The sequence below is a fragment of the Myodes glareolus genome, chromosome 13, assembly GCF_982192425.1.
Source record: "Myodes glareolus chromosome 13, mMyoGla1.1, whole genome shotgun sequence".
NCBI lineage: Eukaryota > Metazoa > Chordata > Mammalia > Rodentia > Cricetidae > Myodes > Myodes glareolus.
The window spans coordinates 4,223,730-4,248,208 of record NC_142038.1 but is presented as its reverse complement, the minus strand read 5'-3'; the positions used below and the strand labels follow the sequence as shown (position 1 = coordinate 4,248,208).

General features: G+C 44.2%; 1 protein-coding gene across 5 annotated transcripts in view; it reads left to right on the top strand.

The window, feature by feature from the left end:
• Fbxo15 (F-box protein 15) overlaps positions 1 to 11,408 on the top strand; it is a 55,239-nt gene extending 43,831 nt beyond the window's left edge. For 4 of the 5 annotated variants that reach the window (XM_085676345.2, XM_048419088.3, XM_085676346.2 and 1 more), the window contains 2 exons: positions 4,839 to 4,963; positions 11,037 to 11,408. In XM_085676345.2, coding sequence (XP_085532471.1) covers positions 4,839 to 4,963; positions 11,037 to 11,306 — 395 coding nt within the window. In that variant the 3' untranslated portion in view covers positions 11,307 to 11,408. The remainder of the gene's footprint in view (positions 1 to 4,838; positions 4,964 to 11,036) is intronic. The other variant, XM_085676349.2, reaches the window with a different exon arrangement.
• The last annotated feature ends 13,071 nt before the right edge of the window (positions 11,409 to 24,479 follow it).

Below are 24,479 nucleotides of genomic sequence, written 5' to 3'. Positions count from 1 at the left end.
CAAAGGAATGCCATAGCAACAGAACAGAGCAGAGGTCCTCAACCTTCCTAATGCTGTGGCCCTTTACCACAGTTTCTCATGTTATGGTGACTCCAGGCAGAAACCTGTTTCTATCCCTGATTCCCAACTGTAATTTTGCTACTGTTATGAATTGTGCTGGAAATACCCGTGGTTTTCAGTGGCTCTCAGGTGACTCCTGTGAAAGGTCCTTCCACTCCAGGGTCGCAGCCCAGGATAGATGAGCTTGTCTGCGAGTGAGGACAGGCAGACCAAAGCCGCTTTCTTTCCCTTGTCCTCTTCTCCGGCTTTAGGGCGGTGGTTCGTCTTCACAGGACTGCAGCTGCTGCTGGCGTTTACCCCGCTCCAGATGCTCCAGATGCAGTCGACTGAAACAAGATTCCTTGCACTGCCTTAGCAGAATCCTAGACTTTCCCCTCCATATGAACACTTTGGTTTTGTGTCGTTGTCATGAATACACTTTTTGGGGTAATGTCTCCCTTTTCTCCTTGTTAGGTGTGTTCTGCACCTATATGTCACTGTTAAGATACTGACTGGACTGAGCATTCGCGCTTAGTCTGTAAAACACTGCAGACAGCTTTAGAAAGGTCATCAAGTAACAGATTCTTCTTCTTCCTTGTGCCAAGAGGGAGCTCTACAACAGCTGAAAGTGAATTCTTTTGAAGTGTTTTTCCTTTCTAGATCTTGTGCATACATCATATTATCTTATTTTTGTGTCTGTGATACTAAAAATAGGTGGCTTTTTCATTCCCTCTGTCCCTGATATTAATTGCTTGCTGTGTTTCTAGGTCAGGGTGTACTCTGTGAGCATTTATCATTACACGTGAATCACTGGAAGCAGTGCTGTCCTGTCTGGGTGGTGATTATTTAGAAATCTTAGAGCAGGCACCGCACTCTGGCATCTTCATTAGGAGTACGTACCTCCCTTCTTCTGTTCTGTACTTCTAGTGGCTCCCGAGAAGTGCGCATTGCAGGAGACCCCTGCCCATGCCAGAGCTTACCTGTAGGAGGAGAGCCTTACTGTGGAGCACGCCTGTTTAGTTTTGGGGCCTGTTGAAAGATTACAGATGCTCAGACTAGGGCATTAGAAGTCCAGGCTTTTGCACTACACAGGCTGCGCCCATGAGTCCTCATGTCGCCCAGGCGAGGCTGAGAACACCCACCCTTTCTGAGGTCATTTCCACTGCTCCGACTCCGCTCTGGACTGAACGTCAGCTTTTATTTGCCTTTGCTGGTGATCTGAATTCTTTGAAGTACGTTGTTGTCAAGGAAATTTATTTAAGTTAGATGTTTTAGATAGTAAGCTATTTTGTAAGGAAATTATGGAAATGGAATCTCATACAAAACACGTAATTTGGAAAACACAAGTGCAAAAAATGTAAATGATAGGCTTTCTAATTTTCCCTTGGTGTGAGTGTGCGTGTGCGCACCATGATCTTTGATCTCTAGGATATCGATCCTTGAATTGCAAACTTCCTAACTGTCGGTGGGCCTACTTTCTATACTCCTAATAAATTATCTGGGTCTCTTCTCTTTCTTGGTCTTTCCAGTGACTTCTTCCCGTCTTATACTCTATGTTACATGGCAGAGACCCCTGCCTCATTGTCCTTGCTGTCCCTATATGGCATTGGCCAACATCTGTTGTTCTAAGCAGCCTTCCACCCAGGGCTGTCACACTTCAGCTGTCTCTTCTTGCTACTTAGAAATCTTGCAGTCAGTTGCTTAATGGCCCCTTATGTTTTGAGTAGCACTTTTCACTTTTCAGCCAGCGTCTCCCCTCCACCCTTGCTCCTGTGCCCTCCTGCCATGCTTCCTCCCTCCTTGACCGTCACATCTTCACTTGTCACAGACTTTTTTCAGTCTTGCTTTTCCCTGTTTCAGAGGAAAAGCTGTCCCACTTCTTTCCAAAATGAACTTTCCAATTTCTAAATATATCCACTCCTGCCTGCTCTGAGACCTTTATTTAGTCATTTGTCTCTGTCTCTTTCATCATTTCAGAGCTGCTTTCCTATCAATTCCTCTTCTGCTTACAAATTTGTCTGTGTTTTCCATGTCAAAAACTCAAATTCTGTCAGGTAATTTTTTTATTAAAATTTTTATTAAAAACTATAAGACCCACAGCCTATCACAACCTAACAAACCATTTCATTCTGATGAGGAATTCAGAGGTACATCTTAGTTCAAGTGTGCTTTGCTGCAGGTCCACTGACGCCCATCATGGGACAGGTTGTGTCTAGGCAGCATATGCCAAGATCACCCATCTCCTGTCCTGCTTTGATTCTTCGTGGTCAGCTTCATTCTTCGTTAGCTCTCCTCCCTGGCTTCTGGGTCCTGTGTCCGAGGCATCTTTTCCACTTCTGAGGGTCTCACTGCATCTGTTTGGGGTTGGTGTGCCATGAACTCACCCCTGAGTTAGTGAAGTCACATGAAGAGGATACTCGATAGCCAGGCTTCACTTCTCTCACCACTGCTCCACCATCCTGACTTGTTGCTGTCAGGAATGTAAGAGTGTGCTAAGCGAGGACAGAGTAGGACTTAGAGACCCCTCCCAAAAGTATCCATGTATTTTTTTCCTAAACTGAGGGAGGGCTTGTCTAGAAAATAAATTATATTCAGGTGGACTGAACTGATAGTAGATTGGTGCAAAACCATGGAAAGTAGAAATGAGACCTAGGAAAATGCCAGCTGGAACCATAAGCATAGCAATTACAAAAGCGAGCTTCAGACTCCACTGAGTTGACCAGTGGCTGAGAGTCTAGTGCGTATATCTCTTTAACCTGCAGTGATTGCCATCACTCTTAGGAAAGTCCTGCTGCATGTGTATGTGTCTCTCTCTGTAGATCCAGTTACAGGACAGGTGTTGAGACTGCCCGGTGACTCAGAAGTTGTGTCTCCATGGCACCTAGATGTAGAGGGGGCGGTCGCTCTCCTCCTCCTCTCAGCCTAGAGTGCTTGGAGCCCGTCTTTCCGTATTCCACCTTCTCCATCTGAGTCTAGGGACTTGAGTTTCTTCTCTTTTGGAGACTTGAGAAATAATAAAGGTGTCTAAAATTAATGAGCTAGAAAGTACAAAAAAGTAGAAAAACCATGCATATGTCTGTGGGTTGTTTATGTCAGAACATTACAGGGAATGAGGAACACTAAAGGTTTTCTCTCCTTAAGAGGCAGTACTAATCGGTCCTGTTTGATCCTTAGGACCTAATAATTATACTGTTGTGTTTTTGACTGCCCCTTTGTAGTATCTGTAGCCTGGTCCATACTGGTTACTCCTACATGGCAAATAGCCTTGAGTCCATTGTGTGAGAGGTGGGGGCTGCTGCTCTTTCTGTTGGCTCTGTTACCCCATTTGCCTGTCGGGTGGAGTCTTGAGTCCGGTTTCTTCATTGGGTTTCTCTCCTTAGGCAATTCCCGTGATTCCTGCTTCTGTCCATTCTAATGTCCATTCTTTACCCCTTCATGCTCTTCTCTGTGCTTTAGAAAAATCAATTATCAATCAACCTATTCTCTCCGCAGCCTTTATACCCCATCTTTTCTATGTTACATTTATTTCTTAACTGAAAATGTGTTATTAGCATGTTCTTAATATGCCTCAGATGGTTATGGCTTTTATTTACAAAGAGCATTGTTTTTGACAAAGCAGATCTTAGCATGCAGAAACTGTTGCATGTAGTGAAACGCCAGGGTGCAGTGGAAGTCTCGAAAGAGGAAGGGGGAGGTTGGAGTGCAGGGTGCTGACACATATACAGGTGATGTTGACGTTTTGAAGGATTACATTGTTGGGGCCCACCAGGGTCACAGCTGTATGTGAGGTGTGTTACACAGTAGCAGGGACCTTGGGGCGTGGCTGACACAGCTGCTATAGGGACCTTCTGCTTCCTGCTCTCTTCTTGCGGAAGACTCTCATGGACTGTTTGCTGGTCAGAGTCTAGACAAGGTGTTTGTGCCTTATGTCCAAATAATTGAAAGTCAGAGCTTACACAGGTTTGCAGAAGAAACAAGCTAACTGTGTTTGGAGGAAAGGGAACCAAGTCATGGTGCTGGTTAGAAGGATACATTGTCCAGATGGACGGTGGCCATGGATGAGAGCGTGCAATGGGTTTCTCCTTTCCTTCCTCTTGTTCCCCTGCTCCTTAGCCTTCCTTTGGTAGCACTCATCTCTCCATTCCATTTGATTTCCTTTTTTGGACATAAGTGAATCTTTCCTTAAGCTTATCAGTGTTTATCCTTTTCCATTTTCATGGCTGACGACACGACCAAGTAATCTGGAATGACCTCTCTTCTCAGTGCTCATGTGTTTTAAAAGTCATGGTTTTCAACATAGCATTTGAGAGGTAGTGGACCTTATCAGAAGTGGGGCCCGTGGGGCGGCCTTCAGGTCCTTGGGGTGTGCTCTTAGAGGGGCTGGTGGGATCCTAGCTATCTCTCCATGTATTCTACAGTGTGTATTTATCATGGGCCCCAAAGCAGAGGGGAAGCCCACATAGATGGAAACATTCAAAGCCTTCCTTCCTTGCTAGTTTCTTCTCTGATGGAGTGCTAGCCAACACCCCCAGTGAAGCTTGAGCCTATGTCTTTCCCTCAGTGACTGGATATATTTCCTCAGCCATCTTCCGCTCACCTTTGGCAGTTTCTTAGACCCCCCACATCTGTTTTCCAGTCTCTGAGATACGGGTTTATTACTCAGGCCCATGATAGAGTGTGCTGTGTCCTCAGTGAGTGGAACTTCACAGTACGAGGCATACCTAAGGAGTAGCCTTCCTAAAGACATGCTCCCTCTTCAATTGAAGCACAGTGACCAAACTAACCTTAAATCATTTCAGAGTGCATTGAAAATGGATATGCGAAGTTCATGGTGATAAATCTGAACAATAACAGACAGCACCTGCCTCTTATTGGGAAAGTTGGCCTTGCATGGAGAACTACTATTTTTAATGGCTTTATTGAGGTAAAAGCAAAAGTTTTTTTTCTTCAAGTAACTTTATGTGTAATAAAAAAAAGTCTGTTAATGTGTATGTATGACCCTCCCTTAAAGTATTCTGGTTTCCGTAGATTTGTGAATTCTTTTGTCAGAATGGTATCTTCATCAAGCATTTATTTAATGTTTTACATTGGTTACTGTTCTATTGCCATGAAGAGACACCATGACCAAGGCAGCTCTTATACAGGAAAGCATTTGGCTAGGGTCTTGTTTATGGTTTCATGATCATCATGGTGAGCAGCAAACAGGCATGGCACTGGCACAGTAGCAGGGAGCGTGCATCCTGATCCACGGGCAGAGAGAACCAGGCACTAGGTCTGCTGTAGCCTTTGAAACCTCTAAGCCCATCGCCAGTTCACATCTCCTCCAGCAAAGTCAGACCTCCTAATGCTTCCCAGCCAGTTCTACTAACTGGGGACCAAGCGTTCAAACATATAAGTCTGTAGGAGCCATTCTCACTGAAACCACCACAAATGCCTGTGTTGTCCACGGAGTGTATTGGAGAAGGATGGGCAGGTAGACTGTAGCTATGTTTGGATAGTTCCGACTGTACCTCTATTTCCTCACACACTCAATCTGTCCGGTGGAAGAAGAGGGGAGCTGAAAGTTGGCCAGGCAAGTAGCATTTGCTGAAAACGTACATTTTCACTTATTTGAAGGCTGCACAGTTATGAGTTCCTATTCCAGTTTTAAGGATCTTGATCAGCTAAATGAACATAGCTAAATGATGGGGAGTGGGGAGAGTTGGTTTACTGATAGGGACTGTCAGGAAAGGAGGGGAGAGAAATTAGGAGATTTCCCACGGTTCCATTCTCTTATGTGACTGTTGCCGTGGTTACCGCTTGTTCTCTTTCCTGGATGGCATGAGTGGAGTCTGGGAGCCACAGGTCGGCTGTGGCTGCAGGTGCCTCTGCACTGTGCTCGGTTTGCCCTTTGGTGTGGATGACAGTGACCAAGTCCAGGGCCGGGCTCAGGGGAGCCTGATCTTCTGAACCATTTGGGATTTGCTGTTCATCTGTGAGCAGATCTTAAACCTTGGTAAAAGGTTTGAATGTCATTTATAAAAGATTATTGTTTTATATCTTTGAGTACAAACGTGAACTTTTGTCTTTCTGTGATAGACCGAAATGGCCATGATGTAAAAACACATGAAAATAAAATATTAAAGTTAAAAATAGACCTTGAGGACCAAGAAAGGCAGAATATAAATATGGCAAGCGTAAAGGGTCTGGGTAATTTTAAAGTTATTTAATTCTATTTTTCTTCACAGCAAGATCAAAGCAGGTGTTTAGTTCTCTGAGGTTAAAAAGGGAAGTCTGGTAATTCTACCATGAGACAAAGCCTTACTGTAGCTCTAGCACTGAAAGCAAGTCTCCCTGGAACTGCACGTAAGGAAAACTCAACCCTAACCCTGAGTCCTTCAGCAACAAGTGTTCCAGGGACTTCTGCAGCATTTCCAGAAGAGGCTGCACTGGGAGCTGCAGAACCTGACCCCCCAGCTCAGGGCATGGTTTCTGTAGGTTGCTCCATGTAAAGGCATGATCCCATGTCTCCGAAGTAGGGGCAGTGGCTCTGGAAAGTTTCTCCAGCAATACATTTTCTCTCAGGGAAGAGTTTCTTGTCTCTCTTGAGTTGGAGGTCAGATGGATCTGCACATGCCATTTCTATATAGAGCCAGTATTAAGTATTTTGGCTAATTTATCTTTGTAGCTCCTAAAGAATGTACCCAAGTGAGGGACACTGTATTCCATGTGTTTGCCATCGCTCAGGGTTTCTCTCCAGGAATCTGACCACCCTAAGCATAGTGAACAGTAAGAGTGCAACTTAAGTAATTAGCTCTCTGGGATTTAGCCTCTTTGTTTTGTTTAAGGAAGGACATAAGGTAGAAAAAGGCTTTAGCTGGATATGCTTGTCCATGTCTTTACCTCACACACCGGAGAAGCTAAAACAGGAGGGTAACAGCCAATATAAGGCTAGCCTGGACTACAGAGTAAGGCTCTGTGAGAAAAATAATTCTTAGTCACACATGCCTATGAAGAATAGAAATGAAAGATAATCTCTCCTGCCTGGGATTGTAGATATAGCCTTCTAATGTGTAAAATGACAAGGCATGAAGGAAAAACCAAAAGAAGACATAAGAAATGGATCACCAAAAGAAATCCATAAATGAGATTTTGATAGGAACAGAGACAGACAGATTAGGATATATGTCATTGTGAATTATACTGAACACCCCAGTAAGACTAGCTGACACAGACCTGACTGTCCACACCACTGCATAAGAAGCATGGTGACTGACCCTAGAGCACTGTCATGTGCGGGTCACATGACATTCAGACACTGAAATCATCTGAGGCATGTTCCTACCACCATCTCCTTGTCAAAAGGAAAACTGATCTTTGACATGCGAATTGAACTTCCACCACCAAGATGTGTGAGTTCCTGGCCGGGCTCAGGATGCTCCCCCTACATCATGACCAAACCAGCAAGTGTTAGCTCTAAGAGACCAGTGCTTCCTCATGGGAACTGTGAAGCCCAGGCCATCAGAGACCTCTGTCAAGCTCACAGGTCACTTCAGAAAGCAACATAACAAAGCGTTGCTTTGTTCTTTGAACAGGACCGGATGTGGGTGACACACTATCGGTACTTACCCTTATCAACGTTTCACACATTAGAAGACCCTGTCCACAGTTCCTAAGCAAAAATGTTATGGGAGCCTTAAAATTTTAGCCTTTAAGGCTTTCATTTAGGGTTCAATTAAAGAAGCCACAATAAGCTAAATGGGCGCTAAAAGCCTGAGGATAACATCTGAGGGGTAAGAAATCTGCTCAACAGGTTCTGTCTGTCCCTGTGTCCTCGTGCTCTTCTCTTCCTCTTCAATCCACCATTTCTTGTCCCTTCTTGTTCTCCCTTGTTCTACCCATTACAAATGTTCCCAGTCATATATACCCTTAAAACCAGTAATTCCCCAGCCCTAGCAAGTTCCAGGGCCAGACTTCTTTTTCCCCATAGAAAACCCTTATCGGTTTATTTTCAGTAAAATTATGAATAGGGCATGGATTGTATTATAAACCAGCATGCCGCTTCTTATCTCCCAGCATGCATAGATGCTACCAGTTAATGAGGTAAACCTACGAAAACAGCCAGGGGAAAGCTGCTGGCTCTTGAATCTGATAGCACATATACCAGACATTGTAATACGGGCTTAGATTTACTGTTCTAAGTGAAGAAGAGACCCAGGCCTCTAAATTATCAGTTCCAGGCTATGCTGTTATCAGCCATTCTGATCATGGGTCTTTCTCTGGGCTGCAGTTGATTATCTCTTCTGCTGTCCTTGAGAGTAAAACCCAAGCAGTACATTTCCTGAACTAAAATCATCAGTAAGCTGGGGTGATGAGCATAAGGAGTTTGGGGTCTTTTATGTGGGTATAACCTCAGCAGCAGTTTGGGCAGGTGGTCATTCTGTGTCCTTGGAGATCTGTGACTATCTTAGATGGAACACTCTATCCCTAAGCACCGACCAAAGGCCTGCTGATAAAGATAATTGAAGGAAGGCAGATCTCTGCATTTACCTAGGGGAGAGGAACCGAGGCCTGGCAGTGGGAAACTCTTTTCACCAAATAGTTCTGAACTGTGGGAATCAGTTCCCAAATATGTACCAAAAAGAGAGTTAGATACAGAGAAAATCTACAGCAAAGGACAGCCACTTATTCATAAAAAGCCTTGCTTTTTGGTTTAGCCTTTATCAGATCCCTTGGTTCTGAAAAGATGGCTGAGCAATTACTGTATAATGTTGAAGCTTGTAGCAAAAGAGATTCTTTTATTTCTAATAGTCATATGTGACTACAAGCCTTACACTGTAGTCCTGGCTTAGACATCCACATAGAGCTTAGCATCAGTTTGAATTTACCCAGACCAGACAGGACTAGTGGTGGGCTGCAGGTGTCTGGTACGGGGCAAGAGGAACTAGGGTGGCACCAGACTTCAGACAACTGGTGGTCAGTGGTGCTGCTCCGGTGCCCAAGGTGCAGCTCTCTGGCAGATTTTTTGGGATGAGCATGGGTTTGAATAAATTATGCTAAACATGATTGACCTTTGTCATTTTGTTGAGCAAGAACTTGGATATTTAGTTTTTGAACCTGAAAGAGGTTTAGCCTGGAGGTACATATTGGAAGTCATGGATACCTTGATTATTATGAGTTGTGGATGTAGACAAATTCTGTCTAGGGAGAGAATGATTATATATAATAAAACCTGTGCTTTAGGTCAAGCTGTGAGGACCGCTATTAGAATTGCCTGGTGGAAGCTTTGCACCAGGTTCTAGAAGTTCTGGGAAGGTTATATTTGAAGCAAGGAATGCTAAGCAGTGCTGAATCTGTCCAGTGGAGACTTGACAGATGCTCACTGTGTTTAGAGATCTTAGGAAGAGGTGGGATCAGAGTGGGTTGAAGTGTGAGCAGAAGGTAAGGCTTTGGACACAGGCAAGATAGGTCTGCTTGCGGAGGAAAGAGACAGCAAGTGTTGCTTAGGCTCTGGGAGGTTTATTTCTCTCTGTGTGTCTGTCTGTTTGTCCCCTCTCTCTCCTCCCTCCCTCCCCAGAGTCACTTGAACAAGTCTGAAAGTTAAAAACTGATGGAAAAGGGACAGTACTTACTGTGTCAGAGGCTACCTCCTTGTTGGTGGGCTACACTAAAACCCACCCGATAAAACCACACTTAGCACAGATGTACAAGTAAGGAGAGGGTGGGGGACATAGTTGTGTATTTGCTGTTGGGAAGAGGGAGGTGCTCTTCTCACATCTATGTGTCAGGAGTGCATGCTGTGCAGGGGCACCTGTGAGTAGGGCACAGAGGGTCATGGGAGAGGATGAGGATGCCAGTTCAGGGAGGAGAGAGGCTGTCCCACAATGCGCAGTAGATTCAAAAGACTTCTGAGCATGTCATGGCTCCCTGGGGATAGCTCTGTCTGTGACTCTGCCGGCTCTGCTGCTGTTCAGGGCAATCAGATCCAGAAACGCATGAGATACCTCAGCTCAGGCACAGCTCGGTTTCAGTAGATCTGGAGCCAAAGGGAGATAAACTGATGAAGAAGTCGATTCAGTGAAGAACAGTGAAACAGAAGTGATTGAGATGAGGCCTGAGGAGAGTTAGAAGGCTGGTAGGTTAGAGGTCATGGGCCATGATGTTCCCCAAACCTTTTCAGACACACAAACATGTATGCAATCACACATACTCCTGTTATCTAAGCAAAATTTACTAAGCTAGTGTTGTTTGTAATTTCTCCTTATAACACATAGTTGTGCCTCACAACATGTGATTCAGGATGCAGTGGCTTACAGTGACGAAATTCTGGCAAATATGTGGTCTCGTGGCCTGGGAACCAGGAGTAGCTGAGTAGAGACAGTGAAGAGACGAGCTAGAGGCAGGGCCCACAGTGTTGATTCAGGAGGTCAGACCGTGGGAGTGAATAACCAAGGTGAGGTTGATGGCTAGATACAGGAGTTAGATAGCCCAGGACTGAGAGTCTGTTCCTGGATCCACTAGCAGTTGGTATCACTCAGGAGATGGTGAGACCTGAGAGAGCCAATGAGGGGGAGCCCACAGGTGGATCGAGATCCTAGTGTCGGGAGCAGTATAAGCCAGAGGATGGTGGACAACAGAGAAAGGAACACGAGGCCAGCGTTGGAGAGCTGAAAGTTTGGAGCCGCAAAAGAGTGAAAGGTGACAGTCCGGCCGAGTATTGAGAAGCTGCTGTCCAGGGCAGGGTGCCACCCTCTTAAGCAATGGCACAGGCCTCTCTTGTGGAAGACCTGTGGCCTCTAGCCAGGCTCCAGCACTGACAGCTCCTTATGCGCACACGAGGAGGAGCACGTGCAGAGGAGGTCTAAGTGCTGACTGGGTTTGGATAAAGTAGGCCCTATGATGTGCATAAAGCACTTTGGAGTTGGATGCCACAAGCAGCCTTTCCAGTCAGGTTCACAGAGTCACGGTGCCTGTGGAAATGAGCCTGCTCTCCTGACGCTTGTGAATCTTCATTACAGAATTGCTCTTTCATGGACCTGACTGTTCTGGAAGAGTACAGGAAGCCCTTTTGGTGTGTGACTTCTCCAGTGCACTTGAGGTCTGCCCCCCACCCCTCTGACGGTCCTCATTTCCAGGGGCACACTTACTATGTGGACTACATGGACCCAGAAGGAGGAGTGCATGCAGAGCTGTTGTGGATCGAAGAGACAGAAGAATACTTCATTGTCAGCCTTGTCCTTTACCTCAGTGTAGCAAAAATAAACCATTGGTTTGGGACAACATACTGAGTTTTAGAAATAGGTGGCAAAGTCTTGTTATTATGAGGTGTTTATTTTTTATTTTTACATTTTTGTTCTTATTGAAAGTTAAAATAAAGCATACCCACAGCAGTCTGTCTGGTGTCTTCTTATTTTCCATTAACGACTCTGGTCTTTGAGTAAAGTGTTTAGAAGATTTCTTTAGCTGTAGTAGACTTAGATTGCTCTTGGATAGGTGTGAGCTGCAGAAGCCACAGGCAGACAGGCACACTCAGCACTACCATGCTGGAGACAGGTAGGGTTTGGCCTGAAGGGCAAGCAGTAGGGTGCCTAGGAAGGTGCGCTGCCTAGAAGAATGCACCACAAGACTCCTGAGTAGTGGACCTCATGTGCTAACCATGGCTGAAGCACAGAGCCAAGGCTCGGCTGTCGAGAGGTAAAACAGACGGAAGGAACAGCTGCTGATGAGCAGGGCCTCAGTCAGTCGGAGCTGGTGAGTGCCAGCCTTGGTCAGGCCAGACTTCAGCTGGGGAGCCAGTGTGTTCCTTCTGGAAGTCGTGTAGAGGAGAGCTCATGAAAGGGCATGTTTATATCCTGAAGAAATGCCTGTAGGGTCAGGTCCTTGCCTCATCCATCCAGGGCTTTGCTCGTTGCTTGCTTTACCCTCTGGTTTCTGAGTGATCATAAAAAGGACTCTGCATTTTACCAAATGTTGGCAGAGGCTGCTTGTTTGTTCCTGGCCACCCATACCCAAAATAATCACAGAAACTGTATTATACACTGCTTGGCCAATCACTTAAGTGTATTTCTAGCTAGCTTTTATATCTTAAATTAACCCATTTCTATTATTTTATATTTTATCATGAGGCTCATGATTTACCGGTACTGGCACACGGGTGCCTTTCTCCTCCAGTGGCTACTTGGCATTTCTCTGACTCTGCCTACTCTCTCTATGTATCTTTTCCAGCCTGGCTATATTCTGTTAAGCCATTGGCCAAAAGCAGCTTCTTTTGTTTGTTTGTTTGTTTGTTTGTTTTTGTTTTTTGGATTTTATTTTTTTATTTATTAAAAATTTCCACCTCCTTCCCTCCTCCCATTTCCCTCCGACTCCCCCAACTTCCCCTCCCCTCCCTTTCCAGTCTTAAGAGCAGTCAGGGTTCAAGTCCAAGGTCCAACCCCTTCCATCCAGGACTAGGAAGGTGAACATCCAAACAGACTAGGCTCCCACAAAGCCAGTCCATGCAGTAGAATCAAAACCCAGTGCCATTGTCCTTGGCTTCTCAGTCAGTCCTCATGTCAGCCACATTCAGAGAGTCCGGTTTGATCACATGCTCATTCAGTCCCAGTCGAGCTGGCCTTGGTGAGCTCCCATTAGATCAGTTCCACCATCTCCATGGGTGGACGCACCCCTCACGGTCCTGACTTCCTTGCTCATGTTCTTCCTCCTTCTCTTCATTTGGACCTTGGGAGCTCAGTCCAGTGCTCCAATGTGGGTCTCCAAAAGCAGCTTCTTTATTAATCAATGGCAATAAAATAACAACATACAGAGGGGAATCCCCCATCACCTCCCCATTTTCTGTCTAAATAAAAGGTTTTAACTTTAACCTACCAAGATTACATACAACAAAATAGTTATCAGGCAAGAATTATAGTTAAAATATTTCTATCTCCTTTATCTTTTATGACATCATGATGCTGCTAGAACTACTTTAAGATTGTTTTTGGGTACCAGCTGCTAAAATGATTCCAAATTGGTTAGCTGAAATGGTGTACCTTCTTACAATGTTATGGCCAAAGCTTCAAATAAGAACTTCAAAAAAGCCCTACCGAATACTCAGAGACTATCTGCAATTATACTGGACAATAGTCTTGATACTTAACCATCGTTTTAGTTTTATAGGATCCCATAGAAAGAACATTGCCCCCAAGACAGCTGGAAGCAATTCTAAAAGACGATGTCCCCTCTCCCAACACTTTGTTCTTAGAGTTAGGGATATCAATTAAGGGTTGATTATAATTAGTATAGGGTTGAGGGTTGGGGTGGAAATTATGTAGGCTCAGGAGTCTTCTTGAAAAAAAAAGGGAAATTTGATGGGCTAATAGGTAGATTAGTGTGAGCTTACTCACACTAATAATAGTAGTGAGCTATTATTTATAGATAATTTACATTTGTATAGATTCTTGTATATTGATACAGATTCAAATTATATTTGTTATATTGAATATACTCCTATTTCTGTTTACAACATTTGTACACCTAAGCAAAGTTATTTTGTCATATTGCATACATGCATGCTTCTACCTCTGCTTAAGACATTTTGTATATTGATACAATTTTAAGATATATTGATCATATTACACTGTATATTTTTACCTCTGATCAAGAAGATACTTATATGTTGTTTCCATTTTGAGGTCATTGTCAGCATTTGCTGCGCATTTTTCTAAGATTGTTTAATATTCTAATATGAAGCCTTACTCTTTAAGCTGTATAAGTATTAAGAATTATAGGCCAATAGTCATCCATGTCTGTCATACTTACAGCTAGACTAATCAAGTTCTTTAGATACATAGAGATTGTATTCCACATAGATAAGTAATCTTCATGCACTTCAAAGAGCTGTAGAATATGGCACTTAAATAACTTAGGGTTCTGTGATGTTAGACACAATTGCTCCTGGCAGCACTGATCTATTCCCGAGAGAATGTTGGGCACTGAAGACACTCCATTTGGAGCTTGTTTTCTTCTTAGCAAAACTGACCTTTGGGCAAAGAACTGCCCCTGCCTCCACCACTGACAAAATGCATGGTATACCAACTGGACAAGCAAGATACAAGAGAAAAGACTGCCAAACCTTGTCAAGACAAGGTAAGACCTGAAATTTTTCCTGCCTCTGAAAATGACCTCTTAGTTACTCCAGGCCTTAGCCAAAATTGGCTGTTCCAACATTGCAAATGAGACTTTGGGTGATTGCCCAGGTAGCCAGTTAGTTGTCTCTGTCATTTATTGTACATTTTGGAAGTTTCTTGGTTGTACTTCCTGCTTACTCAAGTAATACTATTTCCACTTCTTGGGTCTTCCATTGGGTTGAAGACTAGATAGTTGTAGTTACTTTCCTCTTATGACTTGGCCAAGTTATTTATAATACAAGACTTAAACTCATTATGATAGGATAATTATTGAAACATTTATCACTTGTTTCTTGCTTGATATTGTTTGTGCTGATTGTAATTCTAATTTTTATGCTTGTTATTTGTTCTTATTGTATATAGTTTTGTATTAGGCTTAGAATTCCCTTATTTAGACAAAAGTGGGAAGTGCTGTGGGAACTCCTTCAGCCAGTAGCCTTTAAGATACCAGCCCACTTGGGTGTTGTTTCTTATACTATAAATGCAGCCATAAAGCGCTCTCTCTCTCTCTCTCTCTCTCTCTCTCTCTCTCTCTCTCTCTCTCTCTCTCTCCCTCTCTCTCTCGGCTGTGACTTCTGGATTTGGTTCTTGTTCCCCATTCCTACAGAGGACTGTGGTTTGTGAGTCTACCCCTAAATAAAGAACCCTTTATTATGCTCAGTTCTGAGGTAGTGTGGGATTACTTTATAGCGTCCATCTTCAACCAAAGGCCATGTGTGTCTACTAGTTAACATATGTGCTTGCCATAATGAAATGGGATGCACTCATCTCCCTGGGACTAATCACTAAAGTGCTCTCAGAAGTGAGATAAAACACAGGTGATTTCTCATTGACAAGGTTGCGGGATGGGGGAAGAAAATAAAAATTTCACTGTGAAGAAATTGTAGCTTTCTGTGTTAATGATGAGAGCTTATGGTGCACCAGGCAATAGCATTGTTCCCCACAGCGCTGCAGATCTCCCTAGACCTATGGGGAGATGATACAATAGCGACACTTGACAAGGAGCTCATCTGGGAAGTTAAATACCTCGAGGAGAAGAGCACATCTGGTGCTGAGAGTTGGGATCTCCCTGGTCCTGAGGCATGGGCCCAATCAGATCACTAAACCATACTTCTGTCTGCTCTGGTGCTGGGGGGCCAAAGGTCTGTCCTGAACATTACCGTGCACGACATTGAAGTGCACAAGTCTTTAGCAGAGTTCTGAAGTGTTGTGCAGCTGACTGAGTAGTAAGCTTGCTGAAAGAATCGTGTTGTATAGAGCTGATTCCATTAACACAGACCTGAGAGTTCCAGGTAAAGAATCGTGTTATATAGAGCTGGGTCCATTAACACAGAACTGAGAGTTCCAGGTCAGAGCTTGGAGTGGCGACTTTCTGAATTCTGCGTTTCCCTGTAGGTAAGAGAAGGACAGAGCAGAACTCAGAATGGACGCATGATTGTGGCAAAAGTGAGTCACTTTTAAATAGATTGCATGGGGTTAGCTGTGGCAACATCTGAAGGAGGAACACCTACTTCATGCCGTGCCCAAAGGCATGTTCCAGGTCGGTTATAGGCCCAAACATGTAAAGCAAAGCCAGACAGCACCAAGAAGACAATGTGGGCAGCCCCAGCTCTGCAGTGAATGGCAAACTGTCTGCATAAAAGGTGATCAAAGCAGCTGGGAAGACGACTCAGTGGGTGAAGTATTTTCTTTTCAAGCATGAGAACCTCTGATGATAGCTCTTGCCGAATATTTCTCTTCACACTGGGCCAACTTAGAGCCAACATCTGCCTCTCAGAAACTTGGGGAAACTATGAATCAGCAGTCGAATCCCCACTGCAGATACATAAAGGTTTCTAATTGCACCTGGTACCACTTCAGCTCACAAAGGAGAAACCGGAGGCAGGTTCCAAGTCATCAGGAAGCAGTTGTTCAACTCCTTACGTTCCCTTCTGGGCCCACAGTGAAGGAAAGCCTCTCCCACCCCCCACAATCCTCGCTAGTAAAATTTAACCACATTTAAGTCAATAAAGCTTCACATAGGATCATGAGGTCTAGAGAAAGAATGGTTACTTAAAAACATGCTCAGTGGAAAATATTGATGAAATTGATAGAGATCAAATAAATTAACCAAATCTATTGTAAAATTTATATTATATATAATAGCTTATAATATATATTACATATATGTATATTTTATATAACACACATACATATATATTTTCTATTGCATGCTATTTACTTACGTGTTCTAGGAACCAGGTCAAAGAATTTTGTTGCTTTAATGGTATTTAATGTTGCTATGATTCTGAGAAAGATGTTTTATTAAAAAATAGTCTAAACATCCTCAGGATGAAGATGGTGAGGTTAAGAATTACTGAACCCTTTGTATTTATTTGAAATGCCAAGTACTTCTTAAGTGTAGTGTGCTTTAACCTAAGTAAAAATTACATATTTTTCAATAGACAGAATAATAACCAAATAAATACAATTGGATTTGTTCAGGTCATAAGATTATGAATTTTTTTACTTTTAATTCTATTAATGTTACTATAATGTGATAAAATATTTTAAAATCAGTTATTTAGTTCATGGCTATATTAACTTTATTACTAAATTCTGATATGAATGGCTGTGGGGCCTGCAGTAAGAATTGTTGAATTTGTTCACATACAACACAAGTTCCAGGAGTCCTTAGTTCCCCTGGCTCTTGTGCTTTTCTGGGACGAGCAGATCTTTCTGCATTTAGGCAGGAGCTGTGGTTGTCGTGGAGTGAGCTCTTCACTGAAGTCCGCACCTCCTGCCTTCCTGTTACAGGACACCGCTTCTCTGTGATGAGATTCTGTTGGCCACCATTCGGCCACTCAATCGCTATCTGCCTATTACAGGTTCTCCGTAAGTGGTGGATGGCCATTCGGGCTCCAGAGTGGCTGCCCTCACATTTCTGCTCACCATTTTCTCCATCTTCTGCAGTAATGGCCCATGCGATGCTGGCCCTAGAGTTGCCGTGTCCACTCTTCCCCAGGAGCTCATGGGAGCACACAGGCAATGCATCCAGGAGGTTCTCAAAGCTCTTCTGTAGGAGTCAGTCCCTGGGTATGGAAGCATATTTTATGCAGGACAAGATAAAAAAGCTTCCACACTGGCATTAGACGTCCATGAACAGTCCCACCATTGGAGCAGGTGACCTATGCAGTCCCCGGGTTTATGGGTTCTATAAATTAGGGGCATTAGTCAGCGGAACTATTAGTCAGTTCTCTAGAGGAATGTAACTTCTAGAACACACACACACACACACACACACACACACACACACACACAGTATTCATTACAGGGGTTTACAGGACGTGGTCCAGTTAGTGGCTGTCTATCGGCAGAAGCTCTGAGACTCCAGCAGTGGTCCAGTCCATGAGGCTGACCGTCTCAGTTGGGCTTCAGTGCTGAAGGAGGAGGCTCATGAGCCAGCGAAAGGATTGACAGAGAGGGTGGGGAACAGCAGGTAGAGCGCTTCCTTCCTTCACGTCCTTGTGCAGGCTGCCAGCAGGAGGTGTGGCTCCTCCAACCTCAAGAAATCTGGATTAAAAGTGGTTCTTCCCACTTCAAATGATTTAATTAAGAGAAAAAAAGAATTTTTCATACGTGCACCACTTTGTTTTTAGTTAATTCTACTAATTAATTTAATTAATTTTAGTTAATTAATATAGCTAGATTGATAACCAGGAATCATGCTATCACAGGCCATAATTATGCTTTTTTAACCACTGCAATTTGTGTTAAAAACAGAGAGAGAGAGAGAGAGAGAGAAATATTTAGCAGCTAAGTCATAAAAAAGCAAGATGAAAGAAGATTCCTCTTAAGGAAGGCCATTCCATGCCCCCAAACATTCAGAACCAGACCACTGAAGTCCTGTAATACCTAATACCTGTTCCATCCCGCCAGGAGCCCCAGCCACTGGCTCAGCCAAAGTCCTGACAGTGTGGTATTATCCTCTGTTGTGTGAAGATACTGACTAGCAGACAGGACCTGGGAAGAGGAGGCAGGGGGTGGCTGTGCTCTTGACTTATTCCGAGCAGAATAATTTAAGACATTTACCTGCAGACATGAGAGCATTGGCAGCACATGGTGGGATCCTGGCTGAGCAGCGAGACCCAAAGGGTATATGATGAGTCAGGCAACCAATTCCATCAGAAGATTTCTCTCAAATCATAGCATGTTTTTTTTTCTGCTCACGAGCTTACTCAGAAAGCGTTCATCGATTGCATACTTGATGTTTCCCAAAAAGTCAGCTCTAGATGTCAGGCTAGAAGGCCGTGGTGGCTACTCCGTTGAGGCAGAGAGCCTTCCTTCCTGTATCTGCCTTGGTTCTACCAGATGATGCTCACCCAACCCCACCGAGAAATTTAGCTAGCAGAAAGCTGTATCGCTAAGTTTGCCAAGGAAGCTCCCCTTCACTCACTCACTCATCCACTTGCAGAGCTCCGGCCTAGGTGCTGGCACATGGTATCGTGTGTGCACTGACAGTGTCCTGAGCCCCCTGTGTTCACCTGAGATCTCCACACGGGCAGAGCTGAGCAGCCCATGGATCCTTTAGTGAGAGACATTCCTGGCTGCTTAGCAGGAACCATACTGCCTCACATTTGGGAAAATGGTACCTACCTAGCTGGAGTGTCTGGAAGTGACAGTTCATAATACCAGGAGTGTTGTCTGTCCCGTCTGTTGGTGCTGAGCGATGAATAATGCTCTCTGAAAAGGTGACCAGGTGCTCCTGAGTACAGTGGGAGCCCTCGCACCATACGTAGCCCCTCAGGGAGACGGATGAGTGACGACATCCAGATGTCTGCTGATACCAGCACCACTGCTCGGGACAGGGTTGCTGCTGCAGACATTGGCATGGAGGCTGTGGGAGAGTGGCTTTGGCACCTTAGGGTGACAAGCACATCACGACACTCTGAATGCACAAAGATGGACTGTACTGTGGTACACCCGCCCCCTTTCCTTCCCTCAGAAATATCAGCAGGGTCAGTGTCCTGGGAAAGCAGTTCCTAAGAGTTCTGTGTCATTCTGAGTCATAAAGATCACCAGGAAGCCTCCCGAGGTAGATCGCTGAGTTCTCACTGGCTCGTGGGCGCAATGTAAGGAGAGTAGAAACCTCTGTTGGAGCTGGCGGACGTCCTTAAAATGGGTGCTGGAGGACAGAGGTCAGATGTTCAGCAGAAGCTAACTCCATCCGAGATTGAAGACAGGTGCTTGCGATCAGATTCCCCCATGCTCCCAGATAAGTTAGCAAACACTGAGTAGAAATTAGGATCTGCCTCTGGATAGCATCTGCCCTAGCACACACACTCCATGAGAGTGTCTGTCCAGATTGAGTAGCAGGTTTCCCATTTCCACCACCCACATGGAAAACTCATGGAAGCTTTTTTTTTAAAGTTTAGACCTCAAAGTTACCAAACAACTTTTAAGGAGGAAATAGATACCTCTCACGAATAAAAGACAGGCTTCTAACTTTTTCTTCACTTGCTGTAATGCATGTGAAAGAATATTATGTCTATTTGGGGACTGGAAACCTGATATACATACATAAATTCACACACACGTGTGTGTATACATATATGTGTATGTGTACACACATATAACACATATAATCAGCAAGCAACTGCACTGCAGATGGCTAAGGTGTCTCTCTCTTCCTCAGCAGCTAGAGTGTATTGAAGGAAAACTTTAGATGTGTAGATAAGGAAGACAGAATATGGCTGAAGACATGTAATTTTATAAAGTTGGGGTTATCATGGTCTCATAGAGGGTAGTGTTTGCTACAGCTGTATGAACTTGAAGTAAGTTCTGTGTATGTGCCTGTGAGACAGCAAGGGGGAGTAGGAGAGACAGAGAGAGAGAGAGAGAGAGAGAGAGAGAGAGAGAGAGAGAGAGAGACAGAGAGAGAGAGAGAGAGAGAAAGGAGAGATTGTATCTTGTATCTTGCATCTGTCTTTGCAGTTCACTCCAGAATGACCCTTCAGGATGTCATTTAGAAGACAGTCTTGCTGACCACACTGGCATGCTAAATCAACCCTGCCAAGAGGGCACATTGAATTGGTAAAGCTTCATCCTTCATTAAAGTTTGCCCACGGAGAGAAGTTACAGTAATAACTGATGTCATCCTTTACATACCAGACCACCAACAATTGTCTGTTGTCAATGATGGAGTTTGTTGAACTGAGTGCAATTACACATCTTTTCCTAACGACTCAAATAATTAAACAGTGAGTATCCGCTAGAAAAGTCTGTGTGTGTGAATAGGCGTGTTCTTTTTAGAAGCAAATGAAAACGAAAATCGTGCCTGTGTCTCTGCCATAGAACTTTGACAGCTGTGTATGTCCTGGGACGTTAACAGATTCATTTTGTGGCTGCAGCTTGCATCTGTACGACAGGAAGGGAATCGGCTGGCGAGCACTAGCCCTCCTCTATCCATCTGTGAACCTCGTAAATGATAAATCACTATGTCTATCATTTGTGGAATTACAATTGCATTCTCTTCCTAACAGCCAGGGGAAATGGGGAAGGAGAGACAGATACTTGGGTAATCTATATGTCATGTGAGAAGAGAAGAGACAAGGTGATAGACACACACTGACTTGTGAGGATGACGGTGTTCATTTGTAAGTGATGTACAGTTTAAAATGCAGGATGGTGATGAATTGAGACCATGTCGCTATTTAAAATAAAACTGGGGTGCAACTAAGTGGCATGGCAAAGGTGCAGTCACATATTGATAAATGGTTCCTGCTTAAGAGCAAATGAATCATTTCCCTTATAAATTTCATTTCTACGATCTATTACAGAATATTAGAGTGTGGTGAAAACAGATTAATCCACATGTCTCCATTAGAGAAAATCATCTTTCTAAATAGGTTGCCAAAATTTTCATTGCAGATACTAGATGTTTCCAGGATCCAACATTGATCGGAAGAGTGCAACATTAGGTCTTCAGAATACTAAGGCAGTGAGCACATGGGATAAAGACACCCTTTTCATTCCAATCTAGAGAGCCTGAAAACAAAAGCATGCGTAACAAAAGCAATTATGGCAGAAAGACATTATCGAATGGGTGAGGAATGAGGGCTCATCCCATGAATGGTTCTGGGTCTCCATAAGTGAACGGTTAAGACTGTAGTCCCTGTTTTGCACAAGATGACAAAATATCTACTTCCAGTGGACTGACACATAAGCACGGTATTGGAGAAGGCCTCACTCAAACACGGGAATTCTTCAAGGTAGGAAAGCAGAGCAAACAAGAAAACAAAACTGCAAGCCATGGGGAAACCTGTAGATCAAGTTGAATATTTCCATGCAAAAAGGAACCCACCGGCAGAAACGTTGGGAGGTACCTAAAAAGTGTGCAGTTGCTATGATTGTTTCTCAGTATATTTTCAAAACACAAAACTCCTCTAGCCTGTAAGCCAAAGACCAGAAGCTTGGGAAGACAAGAGACTAAATGAACAGCAAGTCACAGGGACAGAAGCATGAGTGGACATAAAACACAAAGACAGCTGCCACTCACCAGTCTTCAAGGAAGTTCAGATGAAATCAGGGTGAGTTCTCCATTCTCCAACTGGAAAGAAATCCTGATGATTCCAAGTGTTGACCAGGACATGGAGCTTATCAGCTGCTGTAACCATCTGAGTACAAATTGGTGTGTCCACCTTATAAAAATATTTTTACATTTCTAACCAAGTTGAAAACGTACAAAATGTAGTTAGGCAATTCTATGTGAAAGTGTTCTCGTTTGCTTTCATAAAGCGTTTTGACCACATGCCGCTTGGAAAGGAAGGGGTGTGTGTGGCTTACCTGTCCCCATCACTGTCCACTGGTGGATGCCAAGGCAGGAACCTGGAGGCCAGAACTGAGGCAGCAACCACAGAGGGGTGCTGCTGCTGTCTTGCTCCTTCTGGCTTGTTCAGCTTGCATTTTTATGCACCCCAGGACCTCAGTGGGCTAGGATCTCCACATCAGTCATCAATCTCTTGCCTACAGGGCCACTATGCAGGCATTTTCTCCTTTAAAGTTAACCTCTTCAAAGATGACCCTAGCTTGTATCACATTGACATAAAACTAAGAATCACAGTAAGTATGGATAGTGAAAGTCTTATGTAGATCTATACAAAGAAAGACAATAATGTTATAAAATGTTTATTTGTTCTGTGGTGTGTTGACTGGAGTTTCTATCCTGCCTGGTTCCCACAATTGTTAAGTCCCAAAGAAATAACACAGAGTTCTACATTAGTTATAAACGGATTGACCCATTAGCTCAGGCTTCTTATTAACCCTTACAACTTCTATTAACCCATATTCTTGTCTGTGTTAGCCACGTGGCTTTGTACCTTATTCAGTGAGGCAGTCACATCTTGCTGCTTCTGTGGCAGGGTCACAATTGCCACCAAGCTTTCCTTTTCCCAGAATTCTCCTGTTCTCATTGACCTGCCTCTACTTCCTGTCTGGTTGTCCCACCTATACTTCCTGCTTGACCACTGACCAATCAGCATTTATTTAAAATATGTGACAGAATACAGACAACAGAGTAGTTGTAGGCATGGTATACCCATCTATCGTGAGTGTCTCTGGGGGATGGAACAGATATAACTGGAGAACCACTACTTTCCTAAGTGGGTAACAGCAGCAAGAAACTCAGATCTCAGTAGCAAACACACAGGCTCTTGTGCATGCACATATATGAGAGTTTGGAGAAAGGACAGGGGAGATGGTTGTAGTGTGTTCATGTGGACAGCGGAAACAGTGTGGCAGAGGACAACAGGCAACAAGTCTCCAAAAGCACAGACTGTAGCTTCAGTAGTGAAAAGAGAGGTATTTATAAAAGAACACAACATGAGGAATTCGCAGGGTGGAGAGTATAGGGATAGAGCATGATTCAGTATACAGGGCGGGGGCGGGGTGTGTGCAGAGGGAGTGTGGCAGAGAGTGGAGGCTAAGAAGGAAGAAGGGGAGGGAGGGGAAGGAAAGAGGGGAGGGGAGAAAGAGAGGGAGGGAAGGAGAGAGGGAGGAAGGAAGGTCGGACCCAGAAAATTAACAATGACTTTAAGGCTGAGGACTGTGCACACTGCCTGCTGGGCAGAGTTCCCCCTAGGTCCCAACACTGGCTGTGGTAGAGAAGTAGGAAGCCATCTTGACTTCTGAGTCTGTGCATGAGCAGTCAAAATCCTTGCGTTATTCCGTGTCTGGAAATCACAGCCAGGTCTCTGGGGTGTGGGCTTGGAGAGTTGGCTAGTCTGAAGACCAAACATCGTGGAAGGTTTTTTCAACTGGTCAAAGATGTGTTATATTTGTTCATGGTGCATTTGTTGACTGGGTAAAGGCGTGTTGCATTTGCGCTGATTAAATAAAATTAACCTGGGCCCAGAGAGGCAGGATTAACAACTGGTTGACAAGAAGTAGCAGGGAGAAACATCATGTAGGATTTTTTAGTTGGGGCTGTGTGGAAGGGAGTGGCTTCTGGGGCCGCCAGCTAAGAGAGAAAGCTAGCCAGCTGCTACTTTAACTCTGAACTTGGCAGGTTTTTGCCCTAGCCTTTGAATCTTCAGTTTTATTAGAACGATAGAGATTTAGTTAGAGCTACCATTATTCGGCAGCACCAGAGCTGTTGTCTAGCGGAAGAGAACTCCCCCCCAGGCTAAGACCTGAGCAGTCCCGTAGCTAGTGATTTAAAGCACAGCCTCTGTAACGAACCAGGTAAACCAACCACCAGCTCCTGGGGAGAACTGTCTGCAGAGAATGATGGACTGATAGACCTTCAGTGGAGAGGGTGGGGTGTTGCGGGTCCAGAGCTATTTACCTTTCCTCAGGCTAGCTTTAGCGCTTGAACAGCGATTCCTTGCCCAGGAGTACCAGGTCTAACATCCTGTAAGAAGATGGAAACCCTTAGCGGACCACAAACATTTACCACGCCAAAGCTAGGAATGTAATCACATCGCAGCTGAGGCTAGCTGAAAGGCTTCCTCATGTTCCCAGACAGTCTCTGATAGACTCACCAAAGTATTTTAAGTTTGACTTAATTATGACTTTCTTTTCTATGTAAAACCATAAAATTTTATGAAATGGCTTTTAAAAATCCTAGATCATTGTATTTAGGGAGATGCACATTTATGTTCCCAGGCCACGGCCACTCACGTATGCTCCACATCCTCTGTTCTTTGGAGGTCAGAGCTGTTTCTTTAAGGACGTTAACTGCTGGTGGAAGAACCAGCAATCGGAAGTGATGGTAGACGTTAGGGAAGTGTAGACCAGTTCTTTCCGACACATCTG